This window comes from Chrysemys picta, chromosome 4, assembly GCF_011386835.1.
Source record: "Chrysemys picta bellii isolate R12L10 chromosome 4, ASM1138683v2, whole genome shotgun sequence".
In the NCBI taxonomy this organism is placed as follows: domain Eukaryota; kingdom Metazoa; phylum Chordata; order Testudines; family Emydidae; genus Chrysemys; species Chrysemys picta.
The window spans coordinates 38,025,952-38,042,099 of record NC_088794.1 but is presented as its reverse complement, the minus strand read 5'-3'; the positions used below and the strand labels follow the sequence as shown (position 1 = coordinate 38,042,099).

The 16,148-nt window shown below is 59.5% G+C and overlaps 1 protein-coding gene across 1 annotated transcript; it reads left to right on the top strand.

Annotated features, from left to right (window-relative positions):
* The first annotated feature begins 10,591 nt into the window (after nt 1-10,591).
* On the top strand, nt 10,592-15,492 carry LOC135982991 (formin-2-like). The gene is made up of 2 exons (XM_065592069.1): nt 10,592-10,916; nt 11,835-15,492. The coding sequence occupies exons 1-2, from the start codon at nt 10,827-10,829 to the stop codon at nt 12,321-12,323; spliced, it is 579 nt and encodes a 192-aa protein (XP_065448141.1). The 5' UTR covers nt 10,592-10,826; the 3' UTR covers nt 12,324-15,492.
* The last annotated feature ends 656 nt before the right edge of the window (nt 15,493-16,148 follow it).

Sequence of the window (16,148 nt, the reverse complement as noted above, 5' to 3'; positions counted from 1 at the left end):
GGAGCCAATATTCAGAACGTCAACTACAAAACTGATACACATATACAGATAGCATAATTATAATCAGCCAATCAGAACCTCTCCATAGACCCCTTCAACAGCAACCTTTATACAATATTGGCTGCAAATATATAACAGTGGTCACAACGGTGATCTATACAGTTACAGATTATGTCAATAGCGTCACAGGAGGTGACACGGCATCAGTGAGACTGATATTGGAATACTGCATCCAGTTTTGGTATCCTCCTTTGAAAAAGATGTTGTGAAATTGGAGCTGGGGCAGCAAAGAGCCACCAAATGTTCTGAGGGCTGGAGAAAAATGCCTTCTAGTGAGCGATTGAAAGAGCTCAACCTCTTTAGCTTATCAAAAGAAGATTGAAAGGTGACTTCATGGAAGTGTTGAAGTGCTTTAATGGAGAGAAAAGATTAGGTATTAAAGGGCTCTTTAATCGAGCAGAGAAAGGCAGAAAAAGACCCAGTGGCTGGAAGGTGAAAAGAGACAAATTCATATTACAAATAAAGCACAGATATTCAACAGCGAGAATGATTCACCACAGGAACAAGCTACCAAGGAAAGTGGTGGATTCGCCCTCTCTTGCTGTCATTTAATGAAGACTAGATGCCTTTCTGAAATGTGTTTGCCCCCAAAGTAGCTATTGTGTCATACAGGAGGCCTGTGACATGCAGGGGGTCAGATTAGATGCTCTAATGGTCTCTTCTGGCCATCAAGTCTACTAATTTCTGAAAAACGGAGTGTAGCATTGGAAGCAGCGTCTGAGGTTTTACTGTTTAGTCGGCTTGCTTCCTAGAATGAACACGCCTTGAGTGGGGTGATCCACAGGGAGTAGCTCAAAGCTCCCAAGTGCCTGGCCAGGGGCAGGACATTAGCACAGCAAGGGAGGGGCGTGGCAGTAACATCACAAAGGCCTTTTGCAGGCCCTCAGACTATTGGTCAAAGGTGGTGACCTCACAGAGAGATGCTGACATCAGCCAGGCAGGACAGAGGCGAGGGGCCAGGGAAAGCTCAGAGACTCCTGTGGCTTTGCTTCAGCAAGTCTCTGTCTCGAGGTCTCTCTTTGAGGACTGAGAGAACATTCAGGTTCACGTACGTGAGCGGCAGGAGGAACCTCTGTCGAGTTTTCTCCTTCCCTTTTCGTGATTGTACTAGAAAGCAGACGTCCCTGTGTAGAAGGTAAGAGCCTCCTCGAGGTTTGAAACCTGTTCAGTCTGATCCATCGGGTGAGAGTTGAATTCTAGGCATGGAAAACACGAGCTTGAGGAGGCAGAATTTTATTCCACACCTGGGATTTTGTCCCTTAGAATCACTGGGGACATTGGGGTTTGTCCTTTTTGTTTCCCCTTTTCCTCCATCCCTCCCTCCTTTCTTTTCTTCTCTTGCTTCTTTTGTCCTTTCCTCTGTTCCCCTCCCAACACCAGGGTGTGTGTGTTTGTGTGTCGCGGGGGAGTGCTCTGCAGCTCCCACTGTGGGAGGTCCACCCAAAAATGTGGGGCTGAAATAGTGCTCCGGCAGTGATCCCCACCAGTAGCGTAGCTAGGGGGGGTGCAGGGGAAGCAGCCACTTCCCCTCAGCACATTTTCCAAAAGTGGCGCCTTAGTCAGGGGTTACCATGGCGCCAGCGGGCGGGGCCCACGCTTGGGGGCGCGGGGGCGGAACGGCACGGCCGGAGGAGCCATCCTTTGGGCTCTCTGGTGAGAACCCTCAGCCTCCCGTCCTCAGCCTCTACCCTGACTGGCTGAGCAGGGGGTTATTGATAGGGAGGAGACTCAGGTCCTTGTTCTCTTTTAAGACCAAGTAAATAAGTCATAAGCAGTTCTAGGTTTGATGAATTTTGCTGCTTCTCTGCATTAATTGTCTCTGAGCAGCTCATGGTTCTCTCTAACATTGCAGTTCTCCTAAAATACTTGCTGAATAATTACTGTGCACTGTTGTTGGTCTGGAACTCATCTGAGAGCACTTTGTTCAGGAAATTCAAGATCCGATAGTTAGTTTGAAAATCAGGGCTCTTGGGTCCTATTCCCAACTCTGCCACTGACTGTCTGTGTGACCTAAGACAAGTCAATTCTCCTTTCTCAACCTTAGCTTCTCCCTCTTTCAAGTAGGGATAATAATGATCCGCTCCTACTTACCTCACGGTGGGTGGAGGATGGAGATCCATTGGAGAGTGTCACTAGGAGGAGTGCATAATATGAGGTGTCCTATCACATTTACTCAGATCAGATTGTGACATAATAGAATAGCTGAAATAATTTATTTTATTTGTATTTTTTTATTTTGAAATTGATAAGAGCAGCAACTACTTAGCTCAGACTGAAGCATCTTATCTAATTTTCGAGATCTAAGGGTCTCCTCTTGGTGTGTGACGAGACAATTTAACACACTGTGACAAACAGGAGATGCTTTTGTTTTGCAACAAAATCTTTTTGCAAAGAACTTTCATCCCACTTGTTATGAGTTCAAGAAACAAACTGGTTTAGTCTGAATGGGATTTTCTGACAGAAACGGTTTCAATGAAATTTCCCCACCATCTGGATTCCTGGGCTCTATCCCTGCCCAGGGGTGAAAGGAACTTAAAGGATTTACCGTTCCGCCGGAGTCCTGAGCGGGGGTGTGGCCTCAACCGGAAGAGGCGGGGCCTTTCAAGATTTAAAGGCCCGGGGCTCCAGCTATGGCTGGGAGCCCCAGGGCCTTTAAATCACCCCGGAGCTACCAGCTGCAGAGGTGGCTGGGAGCCCCGGGGCTCAGGGGCGAATTAAAGGGCCCGGGGCTCCAGTCACCGCGGAGCTCTGGGCCCTTTAAATCACTGCCGGAGCCCGGCTGCCTGAGCTCCGGCAGCACTTTAAAGGGCCCAGGACTCCCCGCAGCGGCAGGAGCTCCAGCCCTTTAAATCACCGCCGCAGAAGCCGGTCCGGTCCGGCACGGCGTACTGGCTCTTGCCGGTACGCTGTACCAGGCCGGACTGGCTTACTTTCCCCTCTGCGGTGCTTCTGCAGGGTTTGTTGTCCATTAGAACAGGAGTCAGGACTGGTGGCTTCTCTTTCCGGCTCTGCCACCGCCTTGCTGTCTAGGCACGGTGCTTGGCCGGGGCCCGGGGCCGGCACGGTGCTGGGCCGGGGGCCGGGGTCGGCGTGGTGCTGGGCCGGGGGCCGGGGCCGGCGCAGTGCTCGGCGGGGGCTGGCGCGGTGCTGGGCTGGGGGCCGGGGCCGGCGCGGTGCTCGGCGGGGGCCGGCGCGGTGCTGGGCCGGGGGCCGGGGCCGGCGCGGTGCTGGGCCGGGGGCCGGCGCAGTACTCAGCCAGGGGCCGGCGCGGTGCTGGGCTGGAGGCCGGGCCGGGGGCTGGCGCGGTGCTGGGCCGGGGGCCGTGCCAGGGGCCGGTGTGTTGCTCAGCCGGGGGCCGGCCGGGCTCGGGGCTGGCGCAGTTCTCGGCCGGGGGCCGGCGCGGTGCTCGGCCGGGGCCCGAGGACGGCGTGATGCTGGGCCAGGGGCTGGGGCAGGCGCGGTGCTCTGCGGGGGCCGGCGCGGTGCTGGACCAGGGGCCAGGGCCGGGGCCGGGGCGGTGCTTGGCGGGGGCCGGCGCTGTGCTGGGCCGGGGGCTGGAGCCGGTGCGGTGCTCTGCGGGGGCCGGTGCGGTTCTGGGCCGGGGGCTGGGGCTGGCGCGGTGCTCGACGGGGGCTGGCGCGGTGCTGGGCCAGGGGATGTGCCGGGGGCCGGTGCGGTACTGGGCTGGGGGGCCGGCGCGGTGCTCGGCAGGGGGGCGGGCCGGGGGCCAGCGCGGGCATTTGGCCGGGGGCTGGCGCCCCAGTGCCCAAACCAGGCGGGAGACGCAGGGGCAGGAGCCTCTTGGCCTGGGCCAGCCTCCCTGTTTTAGGCTTCCCGCGAACATTTGATTCGCGGGAAGCAGGGGAGGGGGAGGAGCAGGGGGCGGAGCGTTCAGGGGAGGGGGCAAAGTTGGGCTGGGGCTGGGGGCGGGGAAGGGGCGGAGTTGGGGCGGGGCCCCATGGAGTGCCCTCCTTTTTAAAAATTAAAATATGGTAACCCTACCAGTGAGCATGGACTTGTCAAGAACAAATCATTCCAAACCAATCCTAGCTTCTTCTTTGGCAGGGTTATAGGCCTAGTGGAGGTGGGTAAACAGTAGATGTGATCTCTCTTGGTGTTTCTACGGCTTTTGACACAGTCCCATGGGACATTCTCACAAGCGAACGAGGGAAATGTGGTCTAGATGTAATCAGTGAAATGTGAGTGCAGAGCTGGTTGAAAGCCCAGACTCCAAGAGCCCTTCTCCATGTCTGGCTGTCCAACGGAGAGGGTGTACCTAGTGGGTCCGGCAGGGATCAGTCCGGGGGCCGGTGCCCGGTAGTATTCAATATTTTCCTTCAGGATTTGGAAAATGGAGTGGAGAGCATGCTTCTACAATTTGCAAATGACACCAAGCACTTTGGAGCACAGGATTGGAATTCAAAACGCCCTTAACAAATTGGAGACTTGGTCTTCTTGAGCCAAAGTCCATGGCTGGGCCCCTCTCTCTAGACTGGGCTGAAGTGAAACCCCAGAGCCAAACACTCCTGGGCAGTGCGCTCCCACCTTCAATGGGCAGATGCTGCTTAGCGCTGTCAGAGCAGCTTTTACTGGGGGCTTCTCCCAGCACTTTCCAATAATGGGAAAGTATGAAATCCCCGTTTGACTGCTGGGGACAGAGCCAGAGAGGGGGGAGCAACTTGCCCAAAGTCCCATAGGAAAAGGAAAACAACCATCAGTGGAACCAACAGGAAACCCAGCAATGGAACTCAGGAATCCTGGCTCCCAGTCCCCTGGTCCAGTCACTCCAGCGGAGCACACTCCCTCTCAAAGGCAGGGGGAGTGGACATGGGGGCCTGGTTGTAATTGCCAGCTGTGGGAGGGAGCGTGCAGCAGTGCTTAGTGAAGGGGCCTGGAAAGAAGGGCTGCTGGGTCCCACCATACTTCTGACACTTGGTGTGACCCTGAGCCAGTAGCTTCCCCTCCCAGGCCTGGTTCTCATCAGTGGGGTTGGGGTCGCAGTCCCAACAGCCCAGGGGGGTCACAGTCCCAACAGCCCAGGGGGTTGGGAGGCTCCAGGAAGGTGTGTAAAGTGCTGGGATGTTGGGATCCCGGAGGCGCTGTCACCCCTGCACGAGGGCAGTGTTCTGTACCCCCTGCTGCTGGCCGAGTTTCTCTGTCCCTTGGCACTAAGACAGACTCTTGTTTTCACAGCCAGCCGATCGCCCCGTGCCATCACCCTGCCTGCTTCCTGGGCAGGGTAACTCCTCAGCTCACCACCACCCTCTCCAGCCTGCCTTGGGCTTGGAGACTGAGGAGAAGGGCGAGGGACGACCCTGAACATTCTCCATCCATCGCTCCGTCACCAGAGCAAGTGAGTGGCATTAGGGTTCCTCGGTGGCGTCCCCTGTCTGTCTGGGGAGAGGCAGAAAGAGGGGGAGAGAATCTCTCCCAAAGGAGATTGGATTTGCAAACAGCCCCCAGGACCGCCTCGCTCTCAGACCGGGAAGGGGCTTCTCCAGAGCCGTCTCCAGTGTGTTTGGCAAGGTCCCAGCAATGGGGCTCCCAGCCCTTCCCTTGTGGGAGACTGTTCCCCAGGCTGAGAGTCTGTGAGCTGGGCCAGACCCGGTGAGCTGCTGAGCATGGAAATCAATGGGAACCGAGGAGGCCCTGGCCTTGCTATGCCTAGGGACTTTGAAGTGGGGAATGGTTTCCCAGGAGAAGTCCGGACTCCTGGGTTCAGGGCCGGCTTTAGCAAGTGCGGGGCCCAATTCCTGGGGCGGCACTTCGGATTGCAGGGCCATGGGGCTTGCCGCGGTCCGGCCGACGGTCCGGCCGGGGTCGTGGAACTGCAGGGCTGCTGCGGTCCGGCTGTGAGTGTGGTCTGGGGTCGCAGGAGAGAGCTGCTTGTCCAAAGTGATCAGTTTCTTTGTGACTGACCCCAGTGTTCGAAAAGGACGAGATTCCCTGGTTCTTGCAGCCCCAGGGATGACGAGGGGGAGCGTTGAGGGGGAGCAGATCATGCAATGAACTCTTGTCAGTGTGTGTAGCTTGCCCTCCCTGCACCCCCATGGGGGGAGCAGGAGCTGCTCTGGCTGGGGCAGGGATGGGGAGGGACCAAACAGGCTGGTTAGTGAGCGGCTGCCTTGACCCCAGACTCACGCCTGCTCCCCGCTCGGTTCCAGGATGGCCAGGCTCCTGAGGAGGTTCAGGAAGAAGGCTGTGCAGGTGGCCCCAGAGCCTGAGGGAAGCATCCACCATCTTCCCCAGGAGCGAAGCGGCCCCTCCGTCCCCACTGGAGGGGAAGAAGCTCCCGGCCGCGCCAGGAGGTGGAAATACCCAGCCTTCTGGCGGAGGAAACCCACTCCCGGCACAGGCGCCGAGGTGGGAGCATCACCTCCCAGGCCAAAATGGAGCTGGGCCAGGCTGCGGCTGGGCAGGCAGGACCCAGCCCAGGGGCGGAACCGGGCAGGGTGGCTCTGGGGCTTGTTGTTGTGTGGGCAGCAGCGGCCCCAGGCGCCCAGCCCCAACTTCCGACAGGGGGCATCACCCTGTTCGGTCAGTGAGGACCTTCCAGCCTCCCCAGGGCAGGAGGTGGAGGATCCCTCTGCCAGCCCCAGCAGCTCGGGCCGCTCCCCATCCGACAGCAGCAGCGCCTGCGACTCGGACAGCAGTCTGGCCGACGGACGCGTCTGCTTTGTTCCAGGTGAGGAGCCAGGCTGGGCTCAGGGAGGGGTGAAAAGGGGGCTGTGAACATCCAGGGCCCAGGCCCTCGAGCAGTGCTATGGGGGCAGGTCTCCAGCCCAGGTGTCTGGCCTGAGCCATGTGAACCCCACTGACACTAGATGCTGCCACTTTGGTCCTTGGTGCTCCATTGGGCGGGGGTGGGGAGAGGCACCTCCAAGGGAGTCCAGGACAGTGGGGAGGGTCTCTTTGCTATGGGCTCCTGAAGGAGTTGGGGGCTGATGCCATCACTGAGAGGGGGGAGTGTGGGGCCCAATCTGCCCTATGTCCCGGAGGTGGGAAGGGGACACATTGTCCCACCATGCCCCTGTCCTTCCCCCGAGTGGCAGCAGGAGTCACCTTGTCCCCTTCTCTCCCTGGTGCAGCGTCCGCCAGGGACTCTGAGGACGACGAGGAGAAAGAAGAACGGGTGGATTTGGTAACAGAGGAGGCTGCTCTCATGAACATCCGAGAGCAGCTCCATGCCCGAGAAAAGGTACAAAGGTTCCCCAGCTGTGCTGGAACTGAGATTGTCCTGCTCCTTCCCAGCATCCTGACCCCCTGCAGAAGGTCTTGGCCCTAATGGGGACCTTTCTCCTTCATGATCTGGGACCCCCAAGATGGGGGTGTTTGTCACACACCAGCCGGGGTCTCCTCCCCCCACAGGCACTGTCCCAGTTCCTGACCCTGATTGTGGAGGAGTCGTGGGTGATTTGAACAATAGGCAGGTCCCCACTATCCCCCATTCAGGCCTAAGTCCTGCAGCTGGTGTGGCTGGGGCAGGGAGGTCCCTGGCTAACTGGCTCTCTCTCCCCTAACCCCACTCCTGGTGGGCACAGGACGAGGCGCAGCAGCTCGAGTTCCTGCATGCCATCTACCCCGCGTGCCTCGCTGCCCAGCAGAGAGGGGAGGACACATTGGAGCCACACTGCTCGAAGGCGGCTGTGGTGGAGAGGATTGTGGTGAGTGAGACACGGCGCCCGGCAGCTGGAGGGTGGACAGAGACATGGGAGGGGCAGGGGTCTCCCCGGGCCGAGGGTTGGGGGCTGGCTGGTGCTGGAGGGCAGCTGAGGGCAGGGATTGCTGGGGCTGAAGATTGGGGAGAGGAGACGGGAGAACTAGTGGGCAGGAATCGGAGGAGCGGGAGGCAGCTGGGGGGATCCTGCTGGCTGTGTGTAATCTCCTCCTTGGGGAGTGTCAGTGAGGCCCGAATCTCACATGCTCCGTTGTCTCCTTTGCGTCTCACAGGAGCTCATTGAGGAGCTTCCTCCTAACTCCCCACCCGACGCCGTCCTGGCCAACTCCCTCGTTGCTGTGGCCAACCTCAGGTACTGAGACCCTCCCGCCCGGTTCCCCTAACCCCGGTGCTGCTCAGGCCCATGGCTGGGAGTCACTGCCCCTCCCACTCCCAGGTCACCTCCCAAGGGTGGCTCCTCTGGCAGAGGTGGCAGGAAGGGTCACTCCCTCTCCTGGCTGCTCTGTTCTTTTCACTCCAGTCACTTTGCAATGGCTTTGGGGAGAGGCTGACTCCCAGGATCAGATACAGGAGGGGCAGCAGGGTCCAGGGAACAGGCGCCATTCCTGCCCTGCCACTGTCGGTCTGGGAAACCTCGGCCTTATCATTTCCTGGCTCGGTGCCTCAGTTTCCATTCTCGCCAGCCTCTGCCTATTTCCCTGCAGTTTCACGTCCGTGTTGGTGCCAGTCCCACCCCCACACTGCACAGTCTAATACCGGCTCCTCTCTCTCTCCAGCACCATGACACCCGCCCTGGAGCCAGAGCTGGAGACCCACCTCCTCCGAGCCACGCTGCACGCTGTCTTCACCCTGGGCACCCAGACGGACACCAATCAAGTCCAGGTAGATCAGCCAGCTGTTATCCTGCCCGAATCCTTGCTAATTGCCTGCAGTGGGATGTGAATGAGAGAGGCCAGGATATGTGTTTGGGGGTCTCACCAGTGCTTCCCAGAGACTCCTCTTCCCATCCTGTGGCAGGTGTAGCCCCAGTTTCCCTAACTCTGACCCATGGCTCTCCCTTGCTTTGCAGGATCTGCATAGGGTCATACCAGACCTCCTGGACGCCATGCTGGGGAACCTGCTGGAAAAGACCCCAGACACGGACAAGCTCCACTACATCTTGGAGGTGAGCCCGATGAGGGGGTGGGGGCAATTTTACCTTAACTCTTAGATCCATTTTCCAGTCTGTCCTCCTAGCTGGGCCCCCAGTGGCCGTCCTTGGTCAGGGCAGTCAGTGCAATGCAGGGTCAGGCCCTTCCTCCTTGAAGGACAGAGGAAGGAGCTGGGACTTCAAGCCAGAGCTCTGCCTGGTTGTGTCGAGCACTAACCACAGGGCCCCCGGCTGGCTTGGGGAGTGAGAGTTTGAACCCCTCCTGGGAGATCCAGAAGATGGTCCTCAGAGAAGAGCCACAGCCTCATTCCTAGAGAAACAGGAGGGCCCCAGAGAATCAGCCCTTGTCTCTGACGGGCCCCGAGATTCCTGGGGGGATTGTGCTCACACTCAATCCCTTCACCCAGCCAAGGACTTGAGAGCCAGGGAGGGGGGAGGGGTCTGTCTCCTTCCTGGGGAGCTGTTCAGGAATCAGCAGTTCAGGGAGGATGGGACCAGCCCTGACACCGAGCATTGTCCCAATCTAGAGAGACAATGACAAGTTGTGACCTACAGGATACAAGCATCGTCCTGGGGGCAAGAGTCCCCTTCTAAAACTCTGCGGTCAATGAATCAGATATTCCACCCCCACCGCATGCAATGTCTCAGCCCCCTTGGGATGGGGGGGGGGCATTAGCACTACACATGCACCCCCTCATCAATCCTGAGCTGCCTCCTTTCCCCACAGCACATTAACTACTGGACCGTGTCCAGGGTGCCACGAGAGAGAGCCAGGGCCATCAGGAGCAGCGCGGCCCTGCTCACGTCCGTCATCTCCCTCCCTGACTTTGACGTAAGTGGCCTCTGAGCCCAGCTTCCTGACTCCAGGCGGAGGGGGGCCGGTTCCAACGGGCTGGAGGATCTGCTGCTGCAGGGGCTGTGGGCTAGGAGTGATCCTCTTGGGGAGGCAGAGTCAGAGCAGAGAATGAGCCTGGCTTGAGTCAAGTTCTTCTTGTCCTGGTTAAGTGGTGACTCTCGCTTGTAAGGGGAGCAGGCTCCAGGTTCTTGCCTTCTTGTCATCCTGGAGCAGCTGGGGAAGCAAATCCTCCTGGAGGGCCCTGCCCACATCTCTATCCTCCGGGCTCCCTTGCGGGCAGAGATAACTAAGGATTCAGCTCTAGCTCCTATCCTCTAGCATCTCCTGCAGAGGGGCTGAGGGGAAGGAGAGTCCTGGCCCAGGCAGGGACTGGGAGCTGACAGGAAAATGCTGATGGAGTCCCCTCTCCCTCTCCCTTCCATTAGAACTCAGCCGAATTCCCCAGGATGGGCCACCACGTGGCCCAGCTGGCTCTGTCCATCAGTGACCCAGACGAGGACATCAGCCGGCAGGCCAGGGAGGGGGTTTACCGGCTCTACCAGCTCCTGCTGCGCCAGAGGGGTAAGGAACCCGGCTAGACGAGTCAGACTGGGACCCCAGCCAATTTCTCTCCGAGTGACCCCGGCTGGCGGATCAGTCTCTCTCTCTCTCTTTCTGTGTTCTCCACCACCCCCGCAGTTCTGTTGGGCTCTGCCCACCGTGCAGCCACCAATGGGATTGGAAGGACACAAGCCCTGCAACCAGAATGACCAATGTGTATGTGTCTCTCTCTTTCCCAGAGCTGACCATCCGTGAGGTCGAAGACCTTTGGTGCTGGGACTGGCACCAGGACAGTCGGCTCCTCGGCTATAAGAACACCGCCAGGGTGGGGGAGGTAAGGACACTCTGCCAGGGCATGGCACAGCTCTGCAGGCAGGTGGCTGCCTCCTGGAGCCACGCGACGGAGTTGCCGTTCTAGGCCAGGATTTGGAGCCTGGTTCGGGGCAATCTGCTGAAGCCTCACATCTGGTTGGTTTCAGGTTTTTGGCAAATTCTTCTCCGAGGGGCAGAGAAGATTCTTCCTGCAGACAGCAGTGCTGGCCATGCACGACCCCCTGCTGCGTGTCAGCCAGGCTGGGCTGCTCCTCACTTACTCCCTCCTGGGGCAAACCGAGCAGCTGATGGGGAGCAAGGTGAGCAGCTGCATTAGACTCAGGAGATTGGGGCGGGGCCCAGGCCTCATTCCCATCCTCTGGCCATTCGCCAGCCTGGCAGCAAGGCGACTGGTGGGGAATGAGAGTGAGAGCAGGTGCTCCTGGGAAGGGAGATGAATTCACCTCCATGAGCAGGAGGGAGGAGGTTGTCCCCGGAGCAGTTCCAGCCCAGCTCGTTAGCAAGGCTAATGAATGACAAGCATTGCCTCAGCACGGACTTCTGTTCTTGGGAAGGGCAGCAGAGTCCTCTACGTGCCCTCTGCGAGCCTCTCCTGTCACCCGCGCCACCACCCAGAGTTGTTCCCGTCACTGGCAGCCTGGGAAGCCAAGGACTGAGGGGTGATGGCGACTGACCGGGCAGGTCTGAGGCACATGGGCAGGGGAAGCTCGTCCTGCTGCCGGCAGGGCTGGACTCGCTCTAGAGAGAACGGGAGGATTCACTCAGCAGGGGCTGCTGATCTGCCCCATTCACCAGGGCTGCCATCCTGCGGCTTCAGCCTCAGTGGCTGGGATAACTTGGGGAAAGGTCTCAAGCTCCCCACATCCCACTTCTCTGCTGCCAGAATCCCTCCCCCCGCCCCGCTAGAGCCCCCTCCCTGCCCAACCTGGGTGGGGGTGGAGGAGAGGGGTCAGAGAACTTGAGCTGTGGATTGGAGGTGGAACAGCTGTCAGGGGCACTGGGTGGGAGGTGGCAGGAGCTCCCCCTACAAGGAGGTTGTTGGCACTGGAGGTCCCTTGAAAGGAAAACAAGACTCCATTCTGGGGGTCAGGAGGGGGACTTCATCCCTCAGAGGTGCGCGGGTGCTGGGTGGAATTGCTGCTGGTCCCAGGGGCCCTTAATTCCCCCTGATTCCACGGGGGCGTCTGAGTCTCTGACAGGTCCTCGTTCCCTTGCAGCACGAGGTCGTCACGGCCAAAATAATGAACGAACTTCACATCATCCGGCACTTGCGCCAAGTGCCGGAGGCGCTGCAGGAATTCTGCCTCCAAGGCCACCAGGAACTCCCGCTCCCTCTAAACGGGGAGTGTAGTGAGACTGAGGGGCCTCCCTCCGAGCAGGAGAGCGAGGGCCCCTCTACACACCCCTTGGAGGGCAGAGCCTATATCGCCCCACCCCCCTTGCCTGTTGGCTGGCCACCGGGGCCTCTGGTAGATTCTGTTTCAACTGAGCGGCCTCCCTCCGAGCAGGAGAGCGAGGGCCCCTCTACACGCCCCTTGGATGGCAGAGCCTATATCGCCCCACCCCCCTCGCCTGTTGGCTGGCCACCGGGGCCTCTGGTAGACTCTGTTGAAACTGAGCGGCCTCCCTCCGAGCGGGAGAGCGAGGGCCCCTCTACATGCCCCTTGGAAGGCGGAGCCTATATCGCCCCGCCCTCCTCGCCATAAGGACCGGGGCGTGGGGTCGGAAATATAAAAGGCCGGCCCTTCACCACAGTTGGGGGACAGCCTGCAACAGAGGAGGACACTTGGCCTGTTCTCCAGAGGCCCCTAACCCTAACCCCAGACATGGACGAGGACTGGCCCGGAGTACCCGCTGCGGTTTACCCCAGGGAGCCGGAAGAGGCCTGCAGGCCGCAGGTACCAAACCCCGGGGAGGCAGGAAGTAGCCCAGGGGCAGCCCGGGAGCTGCTGGCTGCAGAGCCCGGCGCGGCTCAGTCGGCGTGTTGCGGCTGGATCCCCGCTGACGCAGGGACAACCAATCCTGCCCCTGCCAGCGCCTTGTGCTGGGACGCGGGGGAGGAGGGTGGGACCGCGTCCCCCTGCCACCCCACCCCGGGTGGCTGACCCCCTACACGGTGCAAGGAGGCTCTAGCCCAGGACAGGAACTGTTTGTTGGCTGGCCACTGGGGCCCCGCCCAGGCTAGAGCCAGCCCTGTCAAGTCTGTCTGTTTGCTGGCTGCCAGGGTTCCACCCAGGCCAGGGCCCGCCCTTGAAGTCTGGTTGTTTGTGGGGTGCTTGGGCCCCGCCCAGGCCTGAGCCACCCCCGATACAATGTGTTGAGGGGCTGACCACTTGAGCGACCTCAGCCCAGCAGCGCCGGCTCTACCATTTTTGCTGCCCCAAGCAAAAAAAAAAAAAATACAACAACGCTCGGACTGCCAAAGTGAGCAAAAAGAAAACCAAAAAAACCCCAACCACTTGGACTGCTGCCACCCGAACTGCCGAAGCAGAAAAAAAAACCAACAACGCTCGGACTGCCGCTGCCCGAACTGCTGAAGTGCAAAAACCAAAAAAGTCGCCCAGCCTGTGCTGCCCCAAGAATGGCCCGAATGCCGCCCCAGGCATGTGCTTCCTCCGCTAGTGCCTGGAGCCAGCCCCGCAGCCCAGGCCACAGCCTGGTTGCGACAGCTGATCGCTGAGGTGGGGCGACTGCTCCACTCCCATGCAAGAGGGCGCTAGAGTAGGCCAGAGCAGCTGCAGAGGCTGGTAGCCAATTAGAGAAGGGCCAACTGGGAGCCAATCAGGGCCGAGATTAGAGTCAGCCAATCAGGGCTAAGCTAGGCCCTATATAAAGGCTGCCCAGGCGAGTAGCAGGCAGTCTGTCCAAGACATTCATGGGAAAAGGTCTGTTTTCAGAGCAGGAGACCAGCATCTCTGAAAGAGCAGTGCTGGGCAGGCTCAAGGGAGCATACTACAGCTCCGGCCCAAGACCTGCCAGACTGCAGGCCCTGATAGAAAGGGCCTAGAGGAGAAGTGGCCCAGGGACAGTTGGACAAGGGGAGAGCAGGGAGACTGCCACTAGAGGATCCCTGGGTTTGGACCCAGGATAGTTGGTGGGCCTGGGTCTCCCCGTTCCCTCTTGTACTGCAGCTGGCCATGCGATGGCTGAGTCAAACTGCAACCGGCCCTTGAGACAAGGGGCTAGACTTTGGGGGTTTTGGTTGGCCACTGAGGCAGGTGCAAGGACTGTTGCTAACCTGCTTCCCCCCGCCCCGCCGGAAGGAGATGAGGATGGATTAGGGGGCACTGCTGGAGGGAAGTGGCCTGAAGAAGGACACAGTCAAGCGGACTAGGCAGATTGTGCCACATGGAGAGACCAAAATGGTGGAGAAAAGAGACTTCTATTGGAGGGCCTGGGTGGCTCGGCTTGCCGAACAGCAGAGGGAGTTGTTCTGGCTGCTGTGGAGGTCGGCACCCAGACCAAACAAGAGATCCGAGGGCGAGAGGCCAGGAACGCTGAACTGCTTCGCCTGTAGGTGACAGGGACACTAAAGGAGGGAGTGTCCCTCCTGGGAGGGGGCAGAGAGGCCCCACCCAGAAAAGGCACCCCCTGTGAGAGTAACAGGGGGCCCCCAGCTTCTTGGGTCTGTGGGGAGCCAGGGCACCTGAAGAGAGAGTGCCCCTACAGGACTCCCAAGGCCCGGGCCAGCCCAGAAGGAAGGGCTAGGGCCCAAACAAGCAGGAGTAGGGATGTGCCAGGGGGAAGACCCAGAAAGTGCTTCCATTTCCACCAACGGGGACACTTAAAGAGGCACTGCCCCCTGAGGCAGAAAGGGGGAGTGTCTGAGACAAGGGCTCGGTCAGAGACCAGCCACAGAGAAGGGGTGGTGAAGATGGAGGCCCCTAGAGAGAAAGGGGCTGGGGCAGAGAGGCCCCACCAAAATGAGGGAACCCACATAGGAGCCACGAGGGCCCATGTGGGAACCCAAAGAGAAGTAGGAACCCACGTAGGACCAGGGCATTCAACAGTGGGAACCCAGACCCTACAGGTGGGAAGCAGCTGGCTCCAGACTTTGGAGGGCCTGCGAGAGGAAAGGGATGCCCTGCAGGCCCCACTACGAAGGAAGCTGGGGCGATAGGGACCCCTTTCCTCCCCTCCCCCGTGAGCATTTTTTAAGGGGGAGGGTTTGTGGTGGGACGGCTGCCCCACCCCCATGTGAGAGGGAACTAGAGTAGGCCAGAATGGCTGTGCAAGCCATCAGCCAATCAGGGAAGGGCCTACTGAGAGCCAATCAGGGCCGAGATTAGAGCCAGCCAATCAGGGCTAGGCTAGGCCCTATATAATGGCTGCCCAGGAGAGCAGCAGGTAGTCTGTCCCAGAATTTCATGGGGGAAGGTCTGTCTCCAGAACAGGAGACCAGCATCTCGGGCTGGGCAGTACTGCATCTGGCAATCCGGTGGCCGAGACAAATTGTAACTGGCCCTTGAGACAAGGGGCTAGACTTTGGGGGTTGCGGTTGGCCACCGAGGCAGGTGCAAGGACTGTTGCTAATCCCCGCCCCTGGAATGGGGTGAGGATGGACTAGTGGGCACTGCTGGAGGGGCAGTGGCCTGAAGGGCAGTGTCAAGCGGTGAGCAACGCGGCTCCAGATGCCAATGGAGGACAAGAGACGGATGGGATGCTGCCAGCAGAGGCCGTTCCCCATCAACTGAGCTAATTCCCAGAGCGACCAGCGGGAGGCGCCATGCTGGTGAGTCCCAACCCCGTCAAAACCGCCCAGCCCTATTGTGGGCCCACTGCTACCCTGCAGACTCTGGTCAGGACCAGACTGGGCCAACTGGAGTGGCCTCCCTCTGAGTGGGAGAGCGAGAAGGGGAAATGGAGCCCCCTGGCACTCACAGAAACTCTCTCCCCTCTCTGTGGAGCAGGGTTCTTCCCTCTGCCCCCCAAATTCCTTCATATGGGGCAGGACCTCTTTCCCTTGCACCCACTCCCCTCCCCCCTTTCCTTGGTCTACCCCCGCTCATTCCCGCTGTGCCCAGGCAGAGCTCTCCCTGCGCCATATGGTGCAGAAAAGCCCTTGTGTCAGGGCCACAGCCCCACTGGAGCTCGGAAAGCTCCACTTTTGAGGAGGTGGAGGTGGGACAGAGGCTCAGGGCTAGCTTCACCTTCTGCCCTTTATTCTCCCCTTGGCCCTTCTATGGGGTCTCTGGGTGTGATAGGAATAGGAGCCTCCTTCCAGCTGTCTTCCAGGCCCTGGGATCTGACACAGCCTCCAGGACGGGCACTTCCTGTAGCTGAGCCACGTCAGGGAGCAGTGGGGACAGGTCACCTCGTCCCAGCAATGCCGGCTCTCAAAGAGGCTTAGATGGAAGACCCCAGTCCCTCATGGAGGCAAGAGCCATTTACTCCTTGGGGGTGTGGGTCTCTTGGGGGAGAAATGGCATCCCCGATGCATAGCCTGGCTGGGAGCTTTCCCTGTCCCTGGATCCCAGCCCTGGTACAGAGCCCTATTTCTCATCATGATATCCTCATTTTATTCTCAGAGG